This window comes from Mustela lutreola, chromosome 7 (genome assembly GCF_030435805.1).
Source record: "Mustela lutreola isolate mMusLut2 chromosome 7, mMusLut2.pri, whole genome shotgun sequence".
In the NCBI taxonomy this organism is placed as follows: domain Eukaryota; kingdom Metazoa; phylum Chordata; class Mammalia; order Carnivora; family Mustelidae; genus Mustela; species Mustela lutreola.
In genome coordinates, this window is record NC_081296.1 from 113,046,785 (window position 1) to 113,074,030 (window position 27,246).

At 37.9% G+C, this 27,246-nt stretch overlaps 1 protein-coding gene across 2 annotated transcripts; it reads left to right on the top strand.

Annotated features, from left to right (window-relative positions):
* Positions 1-22: 22 nt before the first annotated feature.
* JKAMP (JNK1/MAPK8 associated membrane protein) lies at positions 23-26,958 on the top strand. 2 transcript variants are annotated; one of them, XM_059182230.1, is made up of 7 exons: positions 23-139; positions 2,609-2,700; positions 3,270-3,424; positions 10,988-11,194; positions 13,638-13,819; positions 17,366-17,442; positions 26,060-26,958. In XM_059182230.1, exons 1-7 carry the CDS (start codon positions 136-138, stop codon positions 26,276-26,278), a joined length of 936 nt encoding a protein of 311 aa, XP_059038213.1. In that variant the 5' UTR covers positions 23-135; the 3' UTR covers positions 26,279-26,958. The 2 variants fall into 2 exon arrangements, with proteins under 2 accessions (XP_059038213.1, XP_059038214.1); XM_059182231.1 differs by having other exon boundaries at positions 47-139; positions 2,627-2,700.
* Positions 26,959-27,246: the final 288 nt, after the last annotated feature.

The following is a 27,246-nucleotide window of genomic DNA, read 5'->3' on the forward strand; positions in this document are numbered from 1 at the left end:
GGGGGCGGGGCTTCGGGGTGGTCGCCCGGGTTACCAGGAGGCGGAGCCGCCGAGGCTGCTGTGGGCCGGATGTCCGGGCGCTGCTACCGTGGCGGCTGATCCCGGAGCTCCTTCGGGGAGACCTGCGAGCGGCCAATGGGTGAGTGGTCCCGGAAGGGTCGGGAAGCGTTTGTCTTAGTCCCCGTCTCTTCCCCACGCCGGCGGCTTTGGGCTCTGCCCCGGCGGGCGGCCTGCGGATAGCGGCGCATCCTTGCCCCTTGCTCGCACAGCCTCGCCCGGTCTCTGGACTCGTCCTGGGGGTCCGGGTCGCCTCGGCCCCTCTCGGGCTGCGGAGGAGGCACGCTGTAGAGGGGAACGGGCTGTGTGTGCCAGGTCAAAAGGCCAGGCCTTGGTCGAGTGCGAGAGGTCGCTTCGGTCCCTTTTAGTCCCTTTGTTTAGCATTCGTGAGGGTCGACTTCAGAATTTAAAGCGCGGGCGTTAGTAAGGCCGACAGCCAGTGAGGGCAGAGGAAGCTCTTCGCTGCTGAAGTCGCCCGCTTGAGCATCAGGCGTTAAGTTATAGGGCGCTTCATAAAGGGACAAGACCGTTGGAAAAAAGAAAAAAAAAGTCATAATATTTTAGCCACCCTCCAGTGAAGGGAAGGGGAAGGGAATATCGAACGGACACCGGGAGCCGTAATTTTGGTTGGTCGATTATGAGCTGTTTTCAGTTTATCATGGTTGTTTTCGGGCCTTGGGTTTTGAGAATTTCAGATTATTCACATTCAGACGTATTTACTAAACACCTACTAGATGCAAAACACATGTGGAAGAAGCCACCAGTTCTTTAACTTCTGTCTTCTCAAAAACTCTGAAACCGTTCATTTTTGTCTTAGTAGTTTAGGGCAGAGTGATTACAATTGATTAAGAATTAAATGCCAAATATGGTAAAGAAGCCCAGGGATTTAAAAAAATCAGGAATTTGGCAAAAAGTAAAAATATTAAACTTGAAACATTTTAGTTTGTGCTCTTTCTATTGTTTCTCAGCAGTACAGGGAGAAAGAAATCAAAAGTCCACTTGAATTTGAAAGGAGAAAGGGCTTTGTGGACCAAGCAGTCTCTATTGTGAATTCATGAAGAATTTGGGAAATTATTCAATAGTGAAAGGAAGGAAAAAGTCTTCTCTACCTTCAGGATCTTCCAGCTGGACTAAAAATTAAGTTTACATGAGACAGATGAACAGAAAAAAAAAAGTTTTATGTGTTCATGGAGGCCTAGTTATGAAACTTGAGACCTAAAGAAATGACCAAGGCAGGCAGTTCTTTATACATTATCAACAAAGAGGCAATAAATTTGTGAGGAATTTACCGGAAAAGGAAAACAGGTGTTTGGGCTAAGGTAGTAGACTGGCAAAAAAGTAACAAGGTTTATTTCTGCAGCTTTTTTGACCTTAAAGTCATTATCAGTGTTAATAAGGATATCTTTATACTGCTTTCAGGGAGACAGAAGAAGTGTGAATGTCCTTCACATGTCCTGTTGTTTCTTAAGTAACTTTTATTTAAAATAATCAGTATTCCAGAATGGCTCATTTTGGGATCCTGCCCTTGGTCCCTACAGTAGTCATAAAATGCACAATTTTCCAGATTAATTCACATTTGACCATAGTTGTTTCAGATTTATTCTTCTCTAAGCTGTAGGTTCTTTGAGGGCAGGGACTCTTGTTATGTTGCTCAGTGGCTCTTTAAGAAGTTCATAGCCAGGGAGTCTGATACTTAATGCACGTTTATTGAATCAATGAATCAGTGAACGAAGGAAATCAGATGTCTCCGATGAAGAAAAAACAAAACATGCTTAATAGCTTTTTATTGGTGAGGCCAAAGACAATCTGTAGGCCCTGAGGTATTTTTTTGTGAAGAAAAGCTGCTTTTTATTTTGTCCAAGCCTTGAAAGCAGGGGGTTGATTCTTGATTCTAAGGTAGATATCAGTATCCCTGATACTGATCAGAGGCCCAGTGACAACCTTGATGAAATTTTCACCTGTCCTCAGCAAACATGACCAAAGTTAGGACAATGTTGTAAGCTTTTTCTTAAGGTGAATTTATTTACTTTAAAGGCCTGACCTTTATTTTGAAATTATGTCTTTTCTGCTTTTCTGGTATTAAAATGTGTTCTATTAAGAACGAAGGTGATATTGTGTGTGTCTTTGTGTATGTGTGTATGTGTGCATGTTCTGACTGGGCAAAAATAAGGGGTGGTGATCCTCTGTTAGCTTTTAATTAAAAAGTAGAACTGCAAAAGTCTAGTCCATCTAATCAAGGGGGACTAGCTGCTGGAGCCACTGGAGACATACCAGGTTAAGCTTTGAATTCTGGGGATAGATCCCACTCTGCTGGTTGATGGCTCTTAACCAGAAGCAATAGCATTAAGAACAAGGTTTCAGTATAACTTTCTGCAGTGACAAGGTGTAAAAGGGGAATTTTAGATTTTAAAAGTAAGTGCATCAAGACTTTTGTTAATCTGTATCATTTTTAACAACTGTGTTGAGATATTTCTGCCAGGTGCTTCAACTGTTATTACATTATTTTATAATCACAAAAGATGTTACTTTACTGGCATTTGTTTTTAAAAAGCTGTCGATATTCAACCAGCATGCCTTGGACTTTACTGTGGAAAGACCCTATTATTTAAAAATGGTTCAACTGAAATATATGGAGAATGTGGGGTAAGTCTTACTTAACATTTTGATGTTTTGTTGCTAAAATCTTTTTGTTTTTGAAATATTTTCACTTGTAGAATATCTTTTTTCTTCATTATACTCAATTTATAAAACTATGGCACATTAATAAAATTCTTATTTGTGTTGTCTTATTAATTGTAATACATCTTTCTTGCAGTCTCAATTAACTTTTTTTAAAACATTTTATAATTTTATAGTAATTTCTAATACATATTAATGCTATAGTACAGTGACTTGGGCAGTAAGTTAACATTAAAACTCCAGAATTTTTCTCTGTAATTATTTTTATGTAGCGTTATTAACTAAGATTGTCATTTAATGTTAGTCGACTGTTTTAGTAACTTAGTAAAAGGAATCTTTTAAAAGAGTGTTATACAGATATATCAAATACAATGTAGATATATTTTACATATGCACTTTCTTTTTTATTTCTAAAAGATGCACATGTATACATGTTTAAACTGAAATGGGATGTCTTTATAGAATGACTTTGGGATATTAAGATAAATCCCTAAAATAGTATCTGTACAAAAAATATTGTTCTTTTGTTATAGGTGTGTCCAAGAGGACAGAGAACAAATGCACAGAAATACTGTCAGCCATGCACAGAGTCTCCAGAACTTTATGATTGGCTGTATCTAGGATTTATGGCTATGCTTCCCCTTGTTTTACATTGGTTCTTCATCGAATGGTACTCAGGGAAAAAGAGGTTAGTACTTTCTATGAATGTATCTGGACGGACTGATGTTGGAATGATGATCATTTAGAAGACCTTATTAAATAATTGTGGTGAACCTGTTTTTGCTTTATATTCTGATGACGTTTGACTGTGGCAAGAAAACTTAAGGATAGGGCATGTCTTAGTAATTATAAAGGGAAATATCCTTTGTTTTACTCTAAATGATAAGGAAGGAATTTTTTTTTTCATTTCTCAATTACAATCTCTATGGGTTCTTTATAAAGAATTGGTTATGATTACAAAACTATTGTTGGAGAACAAATGCTTTGTGATTTAATTTAATACTAGTAATCTAGTATAATATTAAGATAATATAGCTGCAACCTAATTATGAATACTGATGCTAAAACGTTAAAATCAACAAGCATTTATTGAGCCCTATGTTTTACGGTTAGATGATTGGGGAGGAGGTACAGAAAAAACTGATGTGGTTTATAATAATAAACTTCTCTAATTTTGTAGAGAAGACAAATGCATATGCAACTAATTATAAATCAATTTTAAAAGTGTATAAACAAAAAAAAGTATAAACGTGTTATGAGGGATGCCTGGGTGGCCCAGTGGGTTAGATGTCCACCTCTTGGTTTTGGCTCAGGTCATGATCTCAGGTCATGGGATCCAGCCCTGTGTAGGCTCTGTGCTCGGGGTGGGGGGGGGGGTCTGCTTGAGATTCTCTCCCTTAGCACCCCCTCAGCTTGCATGCACTTAGCCTCCCTTTCTCTCTCTTCCGTAAATAGATACATCTTTAAAAAAAAAAAAAAAAGCGTTATGACCAAAATGCTCTGGAATCACAAAGAATGGAAGAGATGAATTGTGCCTGGTGTGATCTGAAAGACTTCAAAAAAAAACATTTTAGGCAGAGGAAATAGCACGGACAGTGGCATGGCGGTGTGAAATGTGTGCTGTGCTGCAGGTGGGACTGGAAGTAGTTGGGGTGGTCAGAGTGTGGATTGCACATCAAAGGTAATAACTAGGAGAGTGGGAAAAACAGGTTGAGGCCAGAATGTGAAGGTATGTTTGTCTGTCTGTGAGAAAGACTGTGTACTCGTGCAAGCAGGGGGAGGAGCAGAGGGACAGGGACAAGCGGACTCTGCACTGAGCATGGAGCTTTGTGTGGGGCTCTGTTCTAGGACCCTGAGCATGACCTGAGCTGACACTGAGTCAGTCGCCTAACCGACTGAGCCTCCCAGGCACCCCCAGAATGGGAAGGTTCTTTGGTGAGGATGTGAAGTTTATACTGGGAATGAGCAGCCAAATTAGTACGTTCAAGCCCTACCGGCCTTTAGTTCCTCCAGCTTCTCAGCATCTTTCCCTTTCGCCAGCTCTTCTCTGCCTCAGATGCTCTCTTGTCCCTCTTGACTGCAGCTTTTTACCTAGCTGCCTTTTCTTTCAGATTTCAGTATAAATTACTCCTAGTTGTAGAGACCCTCCCAGACCCAATTTAAAGTAGGTCTGCCCCCCTTATTTCTTTTTTTTTTAATAGTATTCTTCATTTTATTGTTTTTGTTTTGTATTTAGTAGTCAACACAATGTATAATTATGTTTGTTTCCTCCTGTCTCCCAACTGGAAGTCCATGAGGGCAGTGGCCATCTCTGTTCTCCATGGAATTTCCAGAGACCAGCACAGCTGCTGGCACGTAACAGATGCTCATTTAGTATCTGCTGCGTGGATGATTTATTGGTGAAGATTTTGGTTTACACATCACTGGCTGTATATTTTAGGAAGGTAACTTCTATAGAGAGTAGATGAGAGGCGAGGTATATTAGAAGGCTGTTTGCAAGCAGTAGGGATGACCAGACTCCAGTAGTGTGAATGGGAAGGATGGGCAGACAGAATTAGAATTAGTAGTTTTCTGGATCCCACCTAATAAATCCACACTGATTATTTATATTGGAAAAGTATTGGTTCTTTTTCAGATGGATCCGTAAAAAAGGTTTTTAAAAAAGTACCTCTCATCTTGCTTTTAATTTCTGTCTAGAATGATGAGAGACGAGGGCAAGAAAGGAGACGTGATGAACTGAAAGCTGAAGTGGAGTAATTGCTCAGCTAGTTGGTTGGAACGTCTCAGCCATAAGCAGGGAAGAGATGGGGTTAGAGAGATGCACCTCACCAAATGCATTTGAATTAAAACATCAGTTATGTTTTGAGGGAGAGTCTTGGAGCAGAGTGTGGGGTTGGGTTTGAGGGTAGAACAGAGGAGTGATTAGTTCTCAGGCAGGAAAGCAGGTATGTTTAAAAAGAAGGAGTTTGCATAACTTAGGTATGCTTTGCCTAGGAAATTGACAGCAAAGGACACCAGAGCCATCTCTTGCATTTTCCAGAGATGTTGCCCTTACGATCAAGGAAGTAGAAGCCTAGCTGTCTGAGACTAGCCCAGTGTTTCTCAACCTTTTATTCATTGTCACTTCCTTAAATAAGGAGCCTTTTCAGATACTTTTTTCCTAATTTCACCTACGCCTATGAAATTTTAATATCATCACTGTCTATGTCATGTATACACCTATGTGCTATATATAACAAATGTAAGATTATTTTATCCCCAAGAACCAATTTTTGCCCTCTTACGAGTGAAGTCATCCCTTGGGAATGCATTGGCCAGACTCTCATCAAAACTTTCCTTTCTGGTACTCTTGCTTTCCCCAGAGTGTAGTATTAAATTTGTTTTTCTTTAGGACCAGGGCAAAGATAAGCAGAATTACATATTTTTATGCAGTATGGTCAGAAGCTGTGCTGCTTATGTGACTTGTTTTTATATAATTTATAACTTTTAGAATGTATTGAGCGGTCACTAGGGATGTTTGCAGTGTGCCAAATGCTGTGCTGCATTGCAAGATTCAGAGAGGACTGAAATGTGGCTGCTCTCAGTCCGGTGGATGAGAAAGACAAGCCATCATAGTGTTTGTGAGGTTCTGTAATAGAGGTTTATGGAGAGTTTTAAGGCTGGCATGAAGAAGAAGTTAATTTTTCCTTCTCAGAGTAGGGCAGGGTCACAGAAAAAAACTGACTTTAAGCTGGACTTTGCAAAGTGAGTAGATTTTGATAGAAATTGAGGAAAAAGTCTATCAGTAAGAAGAAGATGTGCCAAAGTATGGAGGCAAAAAAGCACACAGTATAATGAAGAGGTGAGAACTGAGGTCCTATGAGAGATGGGGACTAAATGAGACCAGGGTAGAGAGTTAAGGCTACAGGAATCTTAGGAAGCATTCCTAAGACCTGGGGATAACTTCCAGAGCTGATCTTGAAGGATGCACAGCTTGCCAGATGGGTGAGTGAAGGATGCCCACGTGTGTGGACGTGTGAGGAGAAAAGGAAAGTAGCGTGGCTGGGAGGGGTGGCAAACAATGCTGGTAAGGGGTATTTTTCCTGAAAGACAGATGGAACTCAACGAGTAGCCTACTAAGGGGAGTTTTAGAATCCCAGTTTTGTTCTGTAAAGATCGTGTGGTTGACTGCAGACAGTTTGAAAGGGGCACAATGAGAGCAAGAAATGATGAGGTTGGGATGTTGCTTCTAAAAATATGAATTCTACAATGAAGCAAAATACTAGATTATATTATGTGAAATTATGTTTGTTTATGTATGCACTCTTTCCATCTGTGTAAAATCATGCAGGAGTTCTTCCTACGATATGGGCTCGTTAGGAGCTCCAAGCGACCCTCCTGTGGGAAATAACTGAAGTTTGGAAAAGACACACTGTTTAAGACCTTGCTGGTTTCACTGGAGGCAGGGGAGATCTCCAAGAATCCATTTTTAGAAAACACAAGCCAAGGACCCCTGGGTGGCTCAGTGGGTTAAGCCTCTGCCTCGGCTCGGGTCGTGATCCCAGGGTCCTAGGATCGAGCCCCACATTGGGCTCTCTGCTCTGCGGGGATCTTGCTTCCCCCCCTCTCCCTCTGCCTCTTCCCCCCTTCTCTCTTCTTCCTGCCTCTCTGCCTGCTTGTGATCTCTGTCTGTCAAAAAAGTAAATAAAATCGTAAAAAACAAAAAAAAAAGAAAAGAGAACACAAGCCAACTTTAAGCTGGGGCCAGAGTGACAAAGCACAGTAGGAATGGGAGCATTGCCTGTGGTTTATTGCTGACCACAGCAGGTCCTGAATCTGAGGCAGCCGTTGTGAAGCCTACACTCTCAAGAGGCTGGAGCCCAAGCTAGTGGTGGGCACGACTGCCAGCGAAAGCACAGATCCTCTTTGCTGGAAGGCTTCCCGTATCCTTAGTTTAGGCCCTAAGACTCTTATTCATTAATATCTGTGAATGACCTCATACTCCGTGATAACCAAATAAAATCAGCACTGTGACTGAGAGTGGGTAAACTTAACAGAGAGTATAGGTGTGCTTCTAAAGGACTGCAGATAATGGACTGTAGGCTACCTTGTAGTGCTTAAAGAAATAGACCCAAAGACCTCCAAGAGTCAACAAGAGGTTATTGGGAATGAACAAACAGGTTGGTTTAAAAAACAAAAGGAACTTCTAGAAATGAAATTTTAAAAATGGTAGGTCAATCAGCAGATTGAACAGTTGAAGATAGAATTAGTGAATTAGGAAATACATGTATCTGTGGACATTGGGAGATGGAGAGGAGAAGTGAGTTGGGGGAAATTGGAGAGGGGGATGAACCATGAGAGACTGTGGCCTGAGACAACTGAGGGTTTTGGTGGGGTGGGAGTTGGGTGAGCCTGGTGGTGGGTATTGTGGAGGATACATATTGCATGGAGCACTGGGTGTGGTGCACAAACAATGAATTTTGGAACACTGAAAAAAACCAAAATTTAAAAAATAATGCAATGCTGAGAGAAAAGGAGATAGAAAATTTGAAATATATTAAGGGAAATGGAGCATAGAATGAGAAGCTGTAGTGTGTGTCTATAATCCCTGTGGGAATCCACCTAGGTTCGGTTAAACATTCAGACTACCAGAGGTAGACAACCCTAGGTCATACCAAGAACCAGTCTTGCCCAGAACGAACATAGCTTGCCTACAGGGCAGCGTCAGCTTTTGAAGCAGTTGAGTTCAGCTGGAGGAAGATAAAGTCCACACTGAGTGGGTGTGGGAGTCCAGGTTTAAGGTCTTATGCCCTAAAGGAGCCATTCTTTCTGAAACCTCTCCATAAGTATAGCTTCCAGAGCCCTGCAGGGAACATGCCAATTTAGAAGAATTGCTGAACTCAAGAAGGCCAGACCATGGTGTCCCATCAGATATTTATTGCTTATTTATAGTTCTCCCCAGTCCCAGTACAGTCTACCAATCAAGGAGTTGTTCGTCTCCTAAACAGTGTTACCTGGCAATAAAGTTGACATGTTACCCTTATCAGGCTTCCAGAGGAACTGAGCTAGTTAACTGAAAGTCAGAGTCTCCTGTGCAGAGGAAAAGTTTTATTAACTCTTTGTACATAGTTTTTAATCAGAGTCTTCAGAAAAAAATAGAGAAAATGAAGGAGAGTCAATATTTAAAGACATGTTAGCTTTGGATTTTACAGACATAGTGAAAAACAGATTCACAAAATTGCTCCTGGGGAAGCAAAACACATTCTAAGCAGAAGAAATAAGAAACTCCTACCTGTTCACGTAATTACCCTGCAGACCACCAAAAACGAGACACCACATGGTGCTCTGGTCAGCAGCCCTTTTTGTGCTGACAGCTGGCATCTACTCCAGCCATACAACCTGTTTTGAACACTCCAGCCAAGTCAAGCCTCTAGATGAGTACATCCCAGATTGGTATCATGTGGAACAGATAGGACTGCCCAGGTGAGCCCAGTCAGATCACAGATTAGTGAGAAATAATGAATGGTGGTTGTCAAACCACTAAGTTTTGGTTTGCTATGCAGTGATAGATAAACATTGTTCAGATAGAAAACTCAAAAACATCTGTAGACTAGATAATAGAAATGGTAAGAAAGCTTAGTAAAGAGGCTGGCTGTAAGATAAATATACAGGATCTTTTATCTTCCTATATTTCATTTATAGTACCATGGTATTGTGAGAAAGCTAAGACCGAGGTAGCTAAGCTACATTGGATTCATATTATGGAACATGACAAGCTAACTCTAAAATCTATATGGAAGTCCAAAGGCCCAAGAATGGCCAAGACCACTGAAGAAGTAGAAGAATGTATGTAATATCAAGAATGATTGTCATATTCTTTTGTCTGAGGGATAAAATTGGACCCCAGGAACAAAATACAGAACCTAAAAACAGACCAGTAATCTCTGAAACTTGTATGGTAGAAGTGGCATGGTGGTTTGGGGGCATGGGGGGGTTAGGAGGGACAGTAAACTCCTCGGTAATGTGCTGCTGCTGGGACAGTTGGGATACCCAAGTGGGAAAATCTAGTCACACCCTACCTTAGATTATACACAGGAATCTATTCTATGTGAGTGAAAGACTTAAATGTGAAAAGCAAAACCTTTAAACCTAGAAGAAAATGTAGGTTAATATTTTTCTTGGAATAAGGATTTTTCAGAATATTAAAATGCTAACCAGAAATTTAAAAATTGATAAAATAAATTCTATTAAAATTGAGAACATCTGTTTATAAATATCACAAGAGAGTGAAAATTCAACTTATAAACAGAGGAAGGCATTGACAACATACTTAAAAAAGTAAATGTGGATAAATGATGGAATGGGCATGCAGTAGAATATTATTATAGCAGTGAAAATGAACTTTAGCTAAAGCAATGCCATGGATGAATCTTGGAAATGTAATTTCGAATGAAAAAAAAAATCTCAAGACAAATATCACTTTAATAGTGCTTAAAAATAGCCAAAACTTGGGGTGCCTGGGGAGCTCAGTTTGTTAAGCATCCAATTCTTGGTTTCGGCTCAGGCCATGATCTCAGGGTCATGAGGTTGAGCCCTGTGTCAGGCTCGACCTGTGTCCGTGCTTAGCAGGGAGTCTGCTTGAGATTCTTTTTGCCTCCCCCATCCTCTCTTTCAAATAAATTAATCTTTTAAAAAATAAGCAAAACTAGACAGATTATGAAACATAATCTAATTGGAATAAAAACTTCAGAAAAAGCGATAAAGACAATTTAGTATAATGGTTACCTCTTTGGGGAGAGCCAGGAGTGGAGAATGAGGAAAGAACAGAGGTAAATGTAGGTTAATGTTCTAGTTACTAGGTTAGATGATGAGCTTATAGTGTTTACTATATTACTACACTTTATAACTAATATATATTACATTTAATCTTTTATGTGCTTTTGATATTTAAGATCATTTAAAATGCATAGATACTAAGACATTCTTAACAGTTTGGCAGGGCACTAAAGATACTTTATGCTCTTCTGTACATTTAGATAGTATTGGCACCGTGTATCTGGGATGCGTATCCCTTTTTAATATAGACGGTTAAACTCTTCTCAAGTGGTTTTTATGTTTGGCGTTTCTTAACCTATTTAGAAGATATTTTAGCTTCAGGATTTATCAGTTAAAAGATCCTTTTAGAACCTGTATTTTGAAACATACAGGTTTTCTTAAAATCCATTGAAATCCTGAAAAATTTCTGGTAATTGTGCTGCTTTTGCTTTCCTAGTTCCAGCGCACTTTTCCAGCATGTCACTGCGCTATTCGAATGCACCATGGCAGCTCTTACCACCTTACTTGTGAGCGACCCGGTCGGTGTCCTTTACATCCGCTCCTGCCGAGTCTTGATGCTCTCCGATTGGTACACTATGCTCTACAACCCAAGTCCCGACTACATCACCACGGTGCACTGCACACATGAAGCCGTTTACCCACTGTAAGTATTTTCACAGACCGAAGATCACTTAGAAAATGACAACTATAGATTTTATTCATTTCAATAGGTTGAGTATTGAAGAATGGCTTCCAGGAACTGGGAGATATGCAGAGATGATTTTCTGCTCTTGAAGGATACACAGTCTAATCGATGGGAATAGAAATACATTTTGGTATAATGCATGTTTTTATGAACATGTTTTTATGTTGGTATTGAAGGGTATATAAGCATTTCTAAAATAAGCGGCATTTGTTTCTTTAAAAGGGGTTTATAAGGCAATATCTGACACAGAGGAAAGAGTATGAGTTTTAGGACTAAAAATAAGCTTGAGTTTGAATCCTGAGCTGCTGTGGTAACATAATTGTGTTAAGAGCCTCTCATAACCTCCATTTTTCCCATTGGTAAAAATGGGAATAATGGTACCTTATAACATGATTGTGAGTATTAAGTCTGCACATATCAGATACTATGTGCAGTGCTTACATACAGGAAGCACTTAATAAAGTAGTAGCTGGCATTGTAATTAGGGTGCTTAGGTTAGTGGTTTTTTTGGTTTTGTTTCTGTTTTTTTCCACAACTAATGTTTATAATTTCCATGAGAATGTTTTGTCTTAAAAATACCAAATTTGGGGCACCGGGTGGCTTTGTCAATCAAGCAGCTGCCTTCAGCTCAGAGTCCTGGGATCAAGCTCTGCATCGGGACTCCCTGCTCAGCAGGGGGTCTGCTTCTCCAAATCCCTCTGCCTGCCGCTCTGCCTACTTGTGCTATCTATCTGCCAAATAAATAAATCTTTAAAAAAAAATACCAAATTCATAAGATTCTGTATAATACTGTCCTAGACTACTTCGTTTTTAGAATTTCTCCTCGTGTTCATTTTGATGTTTTTCTTGTAATAAAGAGTCTGGTATTGACATTTTATATAGCAAGTTACCATTACATAATATGCTCAAGAAAATAGTCCTCTTTGTGCAGTTTCTTAAGCATACGAAGTGTGAAAAACACATTCACATATGTAAAAGGGTAATTTTAAAAAAAAGTTCCAGGGACGCCTGGGTGGCTCAGCTGGTTAAGCGGCTGCCTTCGGCTCAGGTCATGATCCCAGCGTCCTGGGATCTAGTCCCGCATCGGGCTCCTTGCTCAGCCAGGAGCCTGCTTCTCCCTCTGCCTACCACTCTGTCTGCTTGTGCTCACTCTCGCTCCTCTCTCTCTCTCTGACAAATAAATAAATAAAATCTTAAAAAAAAAAAAAAAGTTCCAGATACAGAGGTATGAACATCTTTCCACCTGCCTACCATTAAGCCCTGTAAATTATTTATTTCCTGTATATATGCCATCTGTCCCTGTATATACATATAATTTACATGTAAGACTATATATCAATGACTGATAATGTGTTCTTGGTTGGTGTCAGAGCTATAACTCTCAGCTTTGATTATTCTCTTCTCATATACTATCCAGGGGACTGCAGGACTTAACCTGGTCCTATTTAGAGAGCTTAAAAAGGGAATCAGATATCGTATATAACCATTTTATTTAAAAAAAAATCAGACTCACTTGCTGGTCACATATATAAATGTTTTTATACTATCTATAAAGCATATAGTAGGGAAGTCAACAAATACTTAGAACAGAGATGGCAAATAGGTGCTCTCCGTCCTCATTCTGCGACCACATCCTTACACAACTTCATTGATCAGGATATGTTTCACCATCTTTGAATTAAGTAGGTTTTTTTTTTCTCAGCAACTTTTCCAGTAGTCACAGTGCAGTGGCCTGTCTGCCTTTTTTTATTAATTATACACAACAGTGGTTTTTGAAAATTAAGAGAAGATTTTATGGTATCAACACTGGGTTTATTCATATTTACTTTACATATTGTTTACTGGGGCTAAACTTTTCAAAAAGCAGCAGAACTACCCAGGGTACCTGGCTGGCTCAGTCAGAAGAGCATGCAACTCTTGATTACAGGGTTGTGAGTTCAAGTCCCAGGTTGGGCATAGAGATTATTAAAAAAAAAAAAAAAACAAACTTAAAAAAAAAAGGCTATAGGACTACCAAAAGTTATAGAAATTTTTTTCTTTCGTGAGTCAACAAAAAGTGATGGCATAAAATTATCATTGGAACACTATTACATTGACTAATGGAGGTTATTTTCTCCATTGGCATATATATAGCCTAGTTCCTTACAAATTGAGAAATGCCAGGATACTTTACCCTAATTGTAGTTTTGAGGGGAACTTGATTAGATGAAACATGGAAAAGCATGTAAATTGCTATTATTAGAAACTTACTATAAAAATGTTTACAATACTGAAACCTTATGAATTAATAGGTTGACTTAATATACTTTTAAAATCTTTTTTAGCATCTTTGATTTTAAATTGATCAGTAGGTATTTTAAAACTTATTCTCCGTGTTATGATTCCTTGTTCTATTTTACAGATACACCATTGTATTTATCTATTATGCATTCTGCTTGGTATTGATGATGCTGCTCCGACCACTTCTGGTAAAGAAGATTGCCTGTGGGTTAGGAAAGTCTGATCGATTTAAAAGTATTTATGCTGCACTGTACTTCTTCCCAATTTTAACTGTGCTTCAGGCAGTTGGCGGAGGCCTTTTATGTAAGTTTGATGAAAGTCAATGAAATATATTTTATTTTTATGTGTGATAAACTATTTTCCCTAAGTATAATTTTGGATCTTTTTCTTGAAAATACATATTTTTGCTAAAACATAATCAGTCTTATAAAAAACGTAAAAAATGGGCTTCTTGGAATGGAATGTTCTCAGACTAATCAAAGCTGATTTCTATTTAAAGAATACTTTGAATCTGAAGCTTTGAACCTAAGTAGGAATATTTTTAAAACCTGAGTATAAATTAAAAAATAAGAACTTGTTTTTACATATAATATATAGAAACTACTATTTGATACTATATACTAACATATAAGTTATGTCTTCAGGTTTGTTGTTTGTTTTATGTCTTCAGTTTTTGAATTCCTTTATTAAAGCTTTTTAGGTACAATAAAAGAATCCTATTTTAATATAGCTATTCATTTATTCAGTAACTATGTAGGCTGAATTGTGACTCAAAAGAAGAATAAGAAAAAGTTGGTGTTAAAGGACTGACATACTAGTAGGAAAGCTATAAGTAGCGGAGAGAATGTAGTATAGTACTTACTTGAATATGTGACATTGAATATTGCAGGGCTGTTAGATGCCATCTTTTATATGAACCCTACCAGTTACAGAGGACAAGGCTTCTGGCCTAAAGGAACTAGGCAAGATTGGCATCATAATATAACATGGTAATGAATTTGGTTCTGGAGGAGGATGGCACTGTGAAGGTGAGGCCAAGGGAAGAGGAAACTGGAGACTAGTCAGAGGTCTATTATCCCTCATATTCTAGTTTACTGATACATTGTTTCAGTTGACCTACATAATATTTGAAAATGTATAGGTTCCTTCTAGCTCCTACCATTCCCTTTTTTCTTAGATTTGGCCCACTTCCCTTATTCACCTGCTTGGCTGGCCTCTGGAGGTGTTTGAGGTTGCTGTTCTTGCTCTTGGGAATAGAGACCTACTCTTTAAGGATTTTAGACAGCAGAGTGATATACGTAGGTTTGCATTTTGGATAGAGAACTTGGTAGCAGTGTGGAGTATGGATTGGCGGGGGAGGAGGACCTGGAGGATCAGGTAAGACGTTATTGCAACTAGCCAGGCCGGACTGGCCTAAAGTAGAGAAACACTGGAAATGGAGAGTATTTTGAAGATAGAGTTAACTAAACTAGGTAACTGATTAAATACACAGGTGAGGGAATAGGGGAATATGATAGAGTAGCTTTCTGACTTTTTCTGACTTAGTAACTGGTGAATAGAGCAATAGAAGCAGTTATTAGAAGAAGCAAATAAAATAGGTTGATGAGAAGTGAATCTGGTTTTAGCTGTTCATGGAATATTCACTAAAGTACAGGTAATTATTTATACCAGTCTGGCACTTAGGAGAGCTGTCTAGGGGGGAAGGATTTAGGAATTGTCAGCCTCCACCCTGGGTCCTAGACTACAACTGGTGCTGTTGTGCAGAACCTCTTGAGGGGAAAAGCTGTGGAAAGTGGGTCAGGATTTGGGAAGTTAACCCAGGAGACTGCCAGACCCCACTGCTTCATTTACTCTGGCTGCCGATATTGCAGAATGCTTTGTCCCACATAGAACGTCAGATCATTTTGTTAACAAGCCTCTGCTCAAAACACATTCATTGTGAGGATCAAGGAGTTAGTGTTCATTTGCACTAAATCTAAATGTATGCAGTCTGCTGAGAGTAGTCAGAGGATGTCATACCAACTTGTAATTTTATGATATTGGGAAAAAAAGTAGATAATTTTGGTTTGTTGGGGTATCTTAGTCACTTCAGACTGCTATAAAAGTACCATAGATGAGGTGGCTTGCAAAACAGAAATTTTTTTTTCACAGTCCTGCAGAATGAGAAGTCCAAGAGCAAGGCACCAGCAGATTTGGTGTCTGGATAAGAGCCCCCACAGTGTCCTCATGTGGCAGAAGTCGGGGGTGGAGGGCTCTCTTATGTAAACACACTATTTTCATTCACAAGGGCTCTGCCCTCATGTCCTGATCACTTCCCAAAGGCTCCACCTCCAAATCCCAACACATCGCAAGTTTAGGATTTCAGCAGGAGAATTTTGGGGCACACAAACATTCTGTTCATAACAAGGAAATAGAGATGTCTGAGCAAAGTAGAGCAGCAAGCAGCTTCTGGTAGCTTAAGATACCTGGGTCTAGGGAGAGGGACCCTGGAGGTATTAGGAAGAGGTCTGTGACAAATTTTACCTCCTTGGAATTATTATTGAAGCCAATTTTTAAGTGTGATCTGCATCAGAACCACAAGGGGAACTAAAATGCAGATTCTCAGGCCTTACCCTTGGGCCTAGTTGCTCAAAATCTCAAATTATTTTACACCCTAGAGTAAGAACCATGCCTGAGCCCAAGACCACCCTCCACTACCCGAAGTTTAGGCCTTGTTAGAAACTCCCTTTCCCTCTTTTTAAACATAGATGGCTTTTTACTACTCAGTCTTAAATTTGTAGCATTAGCAATATTGTTTATAAATTAAATGAGGTGTTTTTGAATGGTTGGTTGAGGACCTAATTGCTGTCTGTGAAATAAAAGATGGTAAATGTCAAATAAGGCATTCATTTATTTAGTAAGTTGGAATTGGGCCTGTATAGATAAGTCAGAATTTCTGGCTTCTGCTTTCTGAATTAACATTTGAAATTTTTCCAAATGGGTTCCACTGCGATGTAGAATGATTAGTGGTTTCATAAATTGAACTTGTTTTAAAATAATTATATGAAAAATAATTCATGATTTTATTCTCAATTTGTTCATTTGTTTTAGTGTGCTATAAATTGAAAACATTTTAAGAGAAAAATAGTGTTTTATAAGGAAAAGTTTTGCTTGAAGTAGAAATATCTAGAATTTTGACATAAAGAATACTGAATGATCCGTTTGTCCTTTGAGGTTTATTGACACTGAACTTTTCTAAAGAGTTATTAAAACTGTGTAGCTCTTCTCAACCAGTGTCCCCCATCTGGACCACAAAACAAAATTATTTGAGTAATTACTTTCTCAGTCCTCCCAAGTTCAGTACATACTAGTGTTCTAGAAGCACAGACAGAAGTTAATTCTTTACATTCAATGATGCCTCAAGGTAGGGTCTTCAAAGCTGGACCAAGGAGTTTTACATTTTTAAAATTACAATTTACAACTTAAAATACAATTTACAATTTTAAAATTAAAAGAAAAATAATTCTTAACGTGAAAATTATGTGAAATTTGGATTTTATTACCCCTAAAGTTTTATTGGAACATTGCCACACCCATTCATTTCTGGATTGTCTGGCTGTACCCACTGCAGCAGGGATTTGGGTGATAGAGACAGTCACTGTGTGGCCCACAAGGCCAAAAATATTTACATCTGGCCTTTTACAGAAAGATTGCTGACCCCTGCCTTAGGGCATTAGGACTTAAGTCTCTCATAGGACTGGTTGAGAAAGTTTTCACTATGAGGAGAATTATGCTGTTTGAATTTTTTTGATGGTTTATTCAGAAAATTTGTTTAATTTTCAATATAATACCAATGTTTGTTTTTTTCAGATTATGCCTTCCCATACATTATATTAGTATTATCTTTGGTTACTCTGGCTGTGTACATGTCAGCTTCTGAAATAGAGGTAGGAAATCTTTTTTTCCTTTGTTAAAGGTTTTTTTGATTGATTGTTTTTTAATTTAACAACTGAATAGAATAGTACATATGATATGGTACAGCTGATTGATTTAGGAATGGCTATTTGATGGCACTCAGTAGCTGTTAGCATTTTAAGTTTATGCGAGGTTGTATATTGGACTGTATTTGCTTGGGAAATTCATGCAGTGGTAGACTCAACTATCCAGCATATTGGAGAAAAAACAATCATATCACATAACTTACACACATAGAAAATGTTTAATTATTGAAATGTTGAAAGTTATTAATACTGTTTTGAAGGAAACATGAAATGCTTTATTGTGTGTAGAACTAATTTTACACTTTATTTTACATTGGCAACACTGACAGTCATCAGTAATTATATACATTTTGTACTCAACTTTCTTCCCAACTTTATTGATTATGGATGTTTTTTACTTTTGCACTCTAATATTTTGGTGATTTGGAAATAATGTCATAGTCACATTAGTTTTGACCCTGTTCCTGTTTTGTGATCTCCGTCTTCTGCCTCTTTTTAGTATTTCAGTGGAAGGCCACTGTTAGAACTCTTTGATTTATTCCTTTAACTTGAAAGGAATAAAAGTGTTGCTTGCTAATCTAGTGCCTTGGCACAATCTTCAGGTGCTGTACTACTGTTGGTAAGGTGTGTGATTTCTCAAAATTCTTTTGTAAATAAGTTCAACCCAGGGGAAGTAAGTTGTTATCTACTTTGGAGTCATTGCTGTTACTCTTTTTTCTTTTACATTAGTGAAAGAATGAGAGGGAATGACTTTCAGCCAGAATAATAGTAGACTAGACAGAATATTTTTATGGTGATTTACATCTTTTCTTTTGTATTCTGTCTCCAATTCTGCTTTGTAATCCTTAATCAACAACACAACATTTTTAAAGAAGATAAGCAGATTCATTTTTGAGGGAGACATGATTGGATATTTCAATAAAATGAAGTTTTTGAATTTTTGTTTATCTATAACTACTATGGATAGCTAAACTAGCTTGAAACTGATCTCTCTGCTCTAGGAATCTCCTATATAAAATGTTCATGTACTTCAAGTAGCACTTTGTAATGAATCAGAAATAGGGAAAAGAAAAGTCTAGTTCTAGGTGAGTTAATGAGTCATTTAATAAGAGAGAGTTGGTAACCTTCCGCAAATTACATTTTAGTGTGTTTATTAGCTCCTTTAGATATTACTTTTATAATCACTTATTCCCTCCAATTTCTACATATTAGGAAGCTGTTCAAAGATTAAAGGAAATCAGGCTGTTCACATGTCATTTGTGCTCCTTTTTAATTATCCAGGCAGCAGACTCCAAGAATACTAAGAGTAAGGAAGTTGGGTGTATATACCTCCTCCTTCCTGCCTATAAGACTCAGTTACAGTGGATCAGGGCAGGAAAAAGGCACATCATGTGGAGTTCCCTTCTGGTTCATATCTCTCAGAAGAAACTGTAGTGTTTCCAGGGTTAAATGGTGGTGTGGACTAGAATTGAGAGACATGGGCTCCTGTTTTGGTGCTGTCCCTGATTGTTTATTATGACTGTTGGAAGCCTCAGTTTCCTCATCTGTAAAGTGTAGTGATTAGACTGAATAATTTCTTGGGTCCTTTTTAGGTCAAACATTGTGTGATTCTGAGATTATTGTGTGGACACAGTACATTTTATTTTTATTGAAGTATTAACATCCGTGTTATGTTAGTTTCAAGTGTACAGTATAATCAGCAATTCTGTACATTACTCTATGCTCATGATTTGTGTACTCAACCCCCTTCTTTCACCTACCTCCCCTCTCGTAATCACCAGTTTGTTCTCTGTATTTGAGTCTTTCTTATTTAATTTTGTTTTTTTCCCCTTTTTATCCTTTGTTTCTTAAATTCTACATTATGAGTAAAATCATATGGTATTTGTCTTTCTCTGATTGAAAGACTTCACTTAGCAATATACCTTCTAGGTCTCTCCATATTGTTGCAAATGGCAAGATCTCATCCTTTCTTATGGCTAAGTAATATCCCATTGTTTATGTGTACCACACCTTTATCCATTCATCTGTCTATGGACACTTGGGTTGCTTCCATCATCTTGGCTATGTAAATAATGAAGTGCACATATCTTTTCAGATTAGTGTTTTCATTTTCTTTGGGTAAATACCCAGTAGTGGATTTGGGTAATCTATTTTTAATTTTTTGAGGACCCTCCATACTATTTTCCACAATGACTGCACCAATTGGCATTCCCGGTGCACAAGGGTCCTTTTTCTCCACATCTTGGCCAACATGTGTATCTTGTGTTCTTGATTTTAGCTACTCTGACAAGTCTAAGGTGATATCTCATTGTAGTTTTGATTTTGAATTTCCCTGGTGATTAGTGATGTTGACCATCTTTTCCTATGTCTTTGGCCATCTCTAAGTCTTTCTTGGGAAAACTGTCCAAGTCCTCTGCCCATTTTTTTAAATCAGATCAAATTAAGTTGAGTTGTAGAAGGTACAGGATATACAGATGTTGAGTGTTGGGTGTTGAGTTGTAGAAGTTATAGGATATACAGATATATGCATATCTGTATTAATTTATATATATATATATATATACACATACACACACACACATATATATATAAAATATACATCCATATTAACCCCTTATCAAATATATAACTTGCAAATACCTTCTCCCCTTCATTAGATTGCCTTTTTGTTTTGTTGATGGTTTCTTTCACTATGTAACAGCTTTTTATTTTGGTGTAGTCCCAATGCTTTGCTTTTGCTTCTTTTTCCCTTGCCTGAGGAGACCTAGGTAGCCATTGTCAAATTACTGCCTATTTTGTTCTAGGAATTTTGTGGTTTCAGTTCTCATATTTAGGCCTTTAATCTATTTTGAGTTTATTTTTGTGTATGGGTAAGAAAGTGGTCCGGCTTCATTCCTTTGCATGTAGGTACACAGTTTTCATAGCGCCATTTATTGAAGAGACTGTCTTTTTCCCTTTGTATACTCTTGCCTCCCTTGTCCTAGATTATTACTATATGCATGCGTTTATCTCAGGGCTTTCTATTCTGTTCCGTTGATCTGTGTGTCTCTTTCTGTGCCAGTACCTTCCTGCTTTGATTACTGCAGCTTTGTAGTGTGTCTTGAAATCTGGGATTGTCATAACTCCAGCTTTTTCTTTCTCAAGATTGCTTTGGCCATTTAGGATTTTTTTGTGGTTCCAAACAAATTTTACGATTATTCTACTTCTGTAGAAAATGTTGTTGCTATTTTGATAGGGATTGCATTATATCTGTAGATTTCTTTGGGTGGTATAAACATTTTAACATGGGTCTTCCAGTTCATGAGCATGGAGTTTCCATTTGTTTGTGTCACCTTCCGTTTCTCTCATCAGTGTTTTATAATTTTCAGAGTACAGGTCTTCCGTTTCCTTGGTGTATTTTTGTTTGTTTTGTTGTTGTTGTTTTTTAAAGATTTTATTCATTTATTTGACAGAGAGACAGTGAGAGGGAACTTAAGTAGGGGGAGTGAGAGAGGGAGAAGCAGGCTCCCTGCCGAGCAGAGAGCCCAATGCAGGGTTTGGTCCTGGTACCCTGGGATCATGACCTGAGCCAAGGGCAGACACTTAAAGACTGAACTACCCAGGTGCCTCTCGCTTCCTTGGTTTAGTTTATTCCTAGATGTTTTATTATTCTCATACAATGTAAATAAGATTGTTTAATTTCTCATTCTGCTACTTTGTTATTAGTGTATAGAAATTCAACAGATTTCTGTTCATTAATTTTGTATCCTGTGACTTCATTGAATTCATTTATCAGTTCTGGTAGTTTTTTGGTGGAGTCTTTAGAGTTTTCTATATATAGTATCATGTAATCTGCAAATTGTGGAAGTTTTACTTCTTCCTTACTAATTTGAATGTCTTTTGTTTTGTTGTTTTTTCTTGTTTCTGTGGCTAAAACTTCTAGTATTCTGTTGAAGTGGTGAGAGTGAACGTCCTTTCCTTGTTCCTGATCTTAGAGGAAGAGCCCTTGGTTTTTCACCATTTAGTAAGATATTAGCTGTGAGGTTTTTATATACAGCCTTTACTATGTTGAGGTTCCTTTCCTCTAGACCTACTTTGTTGAGAGGTTTTTAATCACAAACAGATGGTTGCGCTTTGTCAGAAGCTTTTTCTGCATCTGTTTAAATGATGCTATGATTTTTATCCTTTCTCTCATTAACGTGATTATCATATTGATTTTGCCAATACTGAACCACCCTTGCAACCTGGAATAAAACCCACTTGATTGTGGAGAATAATTTTTTTAGTGTATTGTTCCATTTGGTTTACCAATATTTTGTTTAGGCTTTTTGCATCTATGTTCATCAGAGGTACTGGCCTGTAGTTTCCCCCTTTTTTTGTGGTGTCCTTATCTGATTTTGTTACCAGGGTAATGCTGGCCTTGTAGAATAAATTTGGAAGCTTTCCTTCCTTTTCTATTTTTTGGAATAGATTGAGAAGAATGGGTATTAATTCTTTTTTAAATGTCTGATAAAATTCACCTGTCATGCCATCTGGTCTTGGACTTTATTTTCTTGGGAGCGTTTCGATTACTGATTCCATTCCATTAATAATAATTGGTCTGTTCAAGTTTTCTATTTCCTCCTGATTCACTTTTGAGAGATTATATGCTTCTAGGAATGTATCCATTTCTTTAAAGTTGTCCAATTTATTGGCATGTAATTTTTCATAATAATATTCCTTTAACATCCTTTTTATTTCTGTGGTGTCAGTCATTTCTTCTCCTTTTCTGGTTTTATTTGAGACCTTTTTTCTTGCTGAGTCTGGCTAAAGGTTTATCAATTTTGTTGATCATCAAAGAGCCAGCTCATGTTTCACTGATCTGTTCAATTTTCTCTTTCTTTCCTTTTCTTTTCCTTCCTTCCTTCCTTCCTTCCTTCCTTCCTTCCTTCCTTTTGCCTCTATTTCATTTACGTCTGCTCTAATCTTTATTATTTTCTTCCTTCTCGCTTTGGGATTTGTTCTTTCTCTAGGTCCTTTAGCGGTAAGGTTACTTTGTTTGAGATGTTTATTTCTTGAGGTAGGCCTCTGTTGCTATAATCTTTCCTCTTAGAACAGTTTTTTCTGCATCTGAAAGATACTGAACCATTGTAGTTTTCATTTGTCTCATGTACTTATTTATTTCCTCTTTGGTATCTTGGTTGACCCATTAATCGTTTAGTAACATGTTAGTTAGCCTCCATGTATTTGTGTTCTTTCTAGACTTTTTCTTATGATTCCTAGTTTCATCCCTTTGTGATTGGAAAAGATGCATGATATGATTTTGATCTTTTTAAGTTTGTTGAGACTTTTTTTGTGGCCTAACACGTGATTTATTTTGGAAAAGATCCCATGCACACTTGAAAAGAATGTGTAATCCACTGTTTTTGGATGGAATGTTTGAATATATCATTTAGGTCCATCTGGTCTCATGTCATTCATAGCCATTGTGTCCTTTTTGATTTGTCTGAATAATGTATCCATTGATGAAAGTGGAATATTGAAGTCCCCAACAATTATTCTATTACTGTTAGTTTCTTCCTATCTGTTAATAGTTGCTTTATGTATTAGGTGCTCCCTTTTTGGGTGCATAGATATTTATAATTGTTCTATCCTCTTGTAGAATCGTTCCCTTTATAATTATATAGTTATCTCTTGGTACACTCCTTGTTTTAAATTCTATTTTGTCCCATATAAGTATTGCTAACCCAACTATCTTCTAACTTCTGTTTGCGTGATGTGTTTTTCTGTCCCTTCACTTTCAATCTTACATGTGTGTTTAGGTCTGAAGAAAAGTCTGTTAAAGGCAGCACTTAGATGGATTTTGCTTTTGTTTTTTTATCCATTCTGTACCCTATGTCTTTGGATTGTAGCATTCAGTCCATTTATACTCAAAGTAATTATTGATAGGTATGTACTTATTGCCATTGTTACTTGTTTCACTGTTATTTTTGTAGTTCTCTGCTCCTCTTTTTTCTCTTTCCTGTGGTTTGATGCTTTCAGTGTCATGCTTGGATTCCTTTCTTTTTGTGTGCATTTTATAGGTTTTTGATTTATGGTTACCATTACATTCATTTATAACTTCTTACATGTATAGCAGTCTAAATTAAGTTGTGGGTCACTTTCGTTTGAACCCATTCTAAAAGCACTAAATTTTTACCCTCCATTCCTGCCATGTTTTACATATATGTCATCATACTCTACATCCTTTTGTCAGTCCCTTGACTGCTTTTTATAGATATAATTGATTTTACTGTTTTTACATTTTACTCTCCATAATGGTTTTATATGTGGTTAATCTTTTATTACATGTTTGCATTTACCAGTGACATTTTTTCCTTTTATAGCTTTCTTACTCCTTATTATGAGTTTTTTTGTTTGTTTGTTTGTTTGTTTGTTTTTTCACTCAGAATTCCCTTTAACATCTCCTGTAAGGCTGGTTTAGTGGTTGGGAAAACTCCTGTCTCCTTCAGCGCTGCAATAACAGTCTTGCTGAATAGAGTATTCTTGGTTACAGGTTTTTTTCTTTAACCATTTTGAAAATATTGTGCCATTCCCTTCAGGCCTGCAGAATTTTTGCTGAAAAATCACCTGATATGGTCTTAAGGAGTTTCCTTTATGTGTAATTGCTTTCTCTTCTCTTGCTGCTTATACAATCTCTATCACTACTTTTGCCATTTTAATTATTGTGTCTTGGGTTTTGTTAGGTGCTGTCTGTGCTCCCTGCATCTGGATGTCTGTTTTCTTCCCCAGATTAGGGAAGTTTCAGCTTTTATTTCTTCAAATAAATTTTCTGCACCTTTTCTTTCTTTTCCTTCTGGGATCCCTATTATGTGACTATTGTTATGCTTGATGGTGTCACTTAACCTGTTCTCCTTTTTTAGTACATTTTTTTTTGTTTGCTGTTCAGGTTGGCTGCTTTCCATTACACCAGTCTTCCAGATACTGATCTGTTCTTCTCCCTTCTCTATTGATTTCCTCGAGTGTAATTTTCATTTCAGTTATTAGTTCTTCATTTCCAACTGGTTGTGTTTTATATTTTGTATATCTTTATTGAAGGTCTCACTGAGATCCTCTGCTCAATTATGACCATTACTTTATCAGGCATGTTGCTTATCTTTCCTTTGGGGATTATTCCTTGGTCTCCTCATTTTGTCTAACTCTGTTTTTTTCCTTTGTATTAGAAAAGTCAGCTACATCTCCTGATCTGGAAAGTAGTGGCCTTATGAAGAAGGGGTCCTGTGGCACAGTGCTGCCATTCACCAGAACCAGGCACTGCAAGGGTACCTCCTCTGTGGGGTATATGGGCCTTGCTGTTGGGGCTGTGTCAGTCCAGTCAGCTGCAGTGGCTTCCTTCATCTGCTCAGGGCATACCAGGCAGGGTTTGGGGCCTGAGCTGTTAAAGTGTCAGTCTGGGGCCCCCGAGGCCTGTAGTTGGGCAGGATTGGCAGTCAGACCAGATGCCTGTCCCCCTTCTGTGTGTTGGGGCTGCAGCTAAATCACTCTCCAGGGTTAACCTCTCCCTTCCCTGTCCCCGAGAGATTTTCGTAGGTCGGTGGGCCTAGCAATCACACCAGATGCTTGTTCCCATTTGTCTCTTGCAGCTACCATGGCACTGATCAGCAGGGTACTTCCTCTGCACTTTTGGTTATAAGGGCAGGAGCCACTTTGGAATGCTGCCATCTCTCCTGGGGTTGCGTGCAGAGTGTGTGGGGGCAGGAGGGACACCTGCTGAGTGAATCTGCAAGAGAACATGGGCTGGGTGTGGTGGTAGCAAGCTAGGTGAAGAGTGTTCTGCTGGTTCCTGCAAGTGTCTGGGTATTGAGGTCGGGGAATGTGCTAGCTCTTTTGTTCTTGGATAAGTTTCCTAAAGATCCCTGCCCCTACATTCTGAAATTAGTAAATCTCCTTCTCATACACCCCTGGTGCTTTTCAAACTGCTGCTTCTAGCTGTATTTCTGTTAGGTTGTTATGCTGGCTCTTTTTTTTTTTTTTTTTTTTTTTTTTTAAATTCTAGTTAGTTAACCTCTAGTGTTTCAGGAGTAGAATTTAGTGATTCATCACTTACCTATTATGATGGCTCTTTAATGGCTGGGAGTACTCAGTTTCTCTGTTATTTTCTGGCTCTCCTGGAGCTAAAGGCCCCTGATTGTAAAACAACAAAAACAAAAACCTCTTAATAAGGCCCACTGGGGGACTCCTCGCAGTGCTGGACCCCCATGCCTAGGGCTGCTGGTGTAGGGTCTGATCCTTGGGCTTCTTGTGGTTAGTCTCTCTCAGCACATGGTTCCTAACCGTCACTCCACCCTTCTTACCCTTTTTGATGTGGCTTCCTCTCTACAACTAACTGTGAAAGGTCTTCTGCTGCCAGTCTTTGGGTCATTTTCAGAGTGAGTTGCATTGATGTGTGTTATCTCCTTGTATCCGTGGGATGAGGAGAGCTTAGAATCTTCCTATTCTGCCATCTTCCCAATAAGTAATACATGTTAAATTATAACGTAATAAATTATCTAGCTTATTCAGTCCAATAACTTGTATTTGTCTTTTCTTTTACAAAATTATATAGAACTGCTATGATCTTCTGGTGAGAAAGAAAAGACTTATTGTTCTCTTCAGCCACTGGTTACTTCACGCCTATGGAATAATATCCATTTCCAGAGTGGATAAACTCGAGCAGGATTTACCCCTTTTGGCTTTGGTACCCACACCAGCTCTTTTTTACTTGTTCACGGCAAAATTTACGGAGCCTTCACGGATACTCTCCGAAGGAGCCAATGGACACTGAATGTAAAATACCAAAAAACCTAAAAAGTGTTCTTAGTAAAAAAAAAATATATAAAATGCATTAATACTCTTCTGTTGTACCTGGAAGAAAGATTAGGGGTTTTTGGACTTTTTTTTTCTGTTTTTGACTTAACAGACTTTATGGTTAGAGTTGGAAAATACAAAATGCTGTAGTAGCCTGTTACATTAAATATATACTTTAGCATTCTATGACACTAGGAGCATGTTAGGAAGCCCTTGCCTCCTCAACAATTTATTCTTTAGAGCAAAATCATGTTTCTCTATATCTTGGTAAGTATAATCTGAAATCCTAAGCATTGGCCTAATTGTGCATGTCTGTTGTATTTCAATTTGTTTTTCAAATATAATGAATTATAAGGACAAACATACCTTGTGGTCTGATAGCAAATATGAAAATGATGTATGTTGTTTATTGTTATTTATTTTTACCAATACAGTATTTTGATTATAAAAATAGAGGATAATTTATATAACAAGTTTTCTTTTTATGGGTAGTTTGGTTGAAGACATCTTCTGATGATTGTTTCTGTTAAGAAAAACAATAAAATGCTTAACTACAAAAAATCTCAGATGTTGACATTTAATTGTATTTTGCCACACTACTTGTGGAAGTAATTCAGACTTAAGTAGTCCAAATGAATAAATACATGTATTCACATAGTCCCTTCCTCTTTGATCTCATTTTTGAAGGATATATAGACAATGCCATGTTGATCCTGAAACTTTTTTCACATTGTGACATCTCTGAATTAGGATGCATCTTAAAATTGATACCTTCTAAAACTAAATACAGAATATATACAAGATACAGTTTTTCTGTGGTTAGTTATTAATGGGTGTGCTGTGGATTTTATGCTCGGAACCCTTTAAGAGATCCATGTGGGAGCAAAATAAGGTTTTTTTGGCACTTAACCTAATAATCTGGCCATTTTCTCCATTTGTATTGTT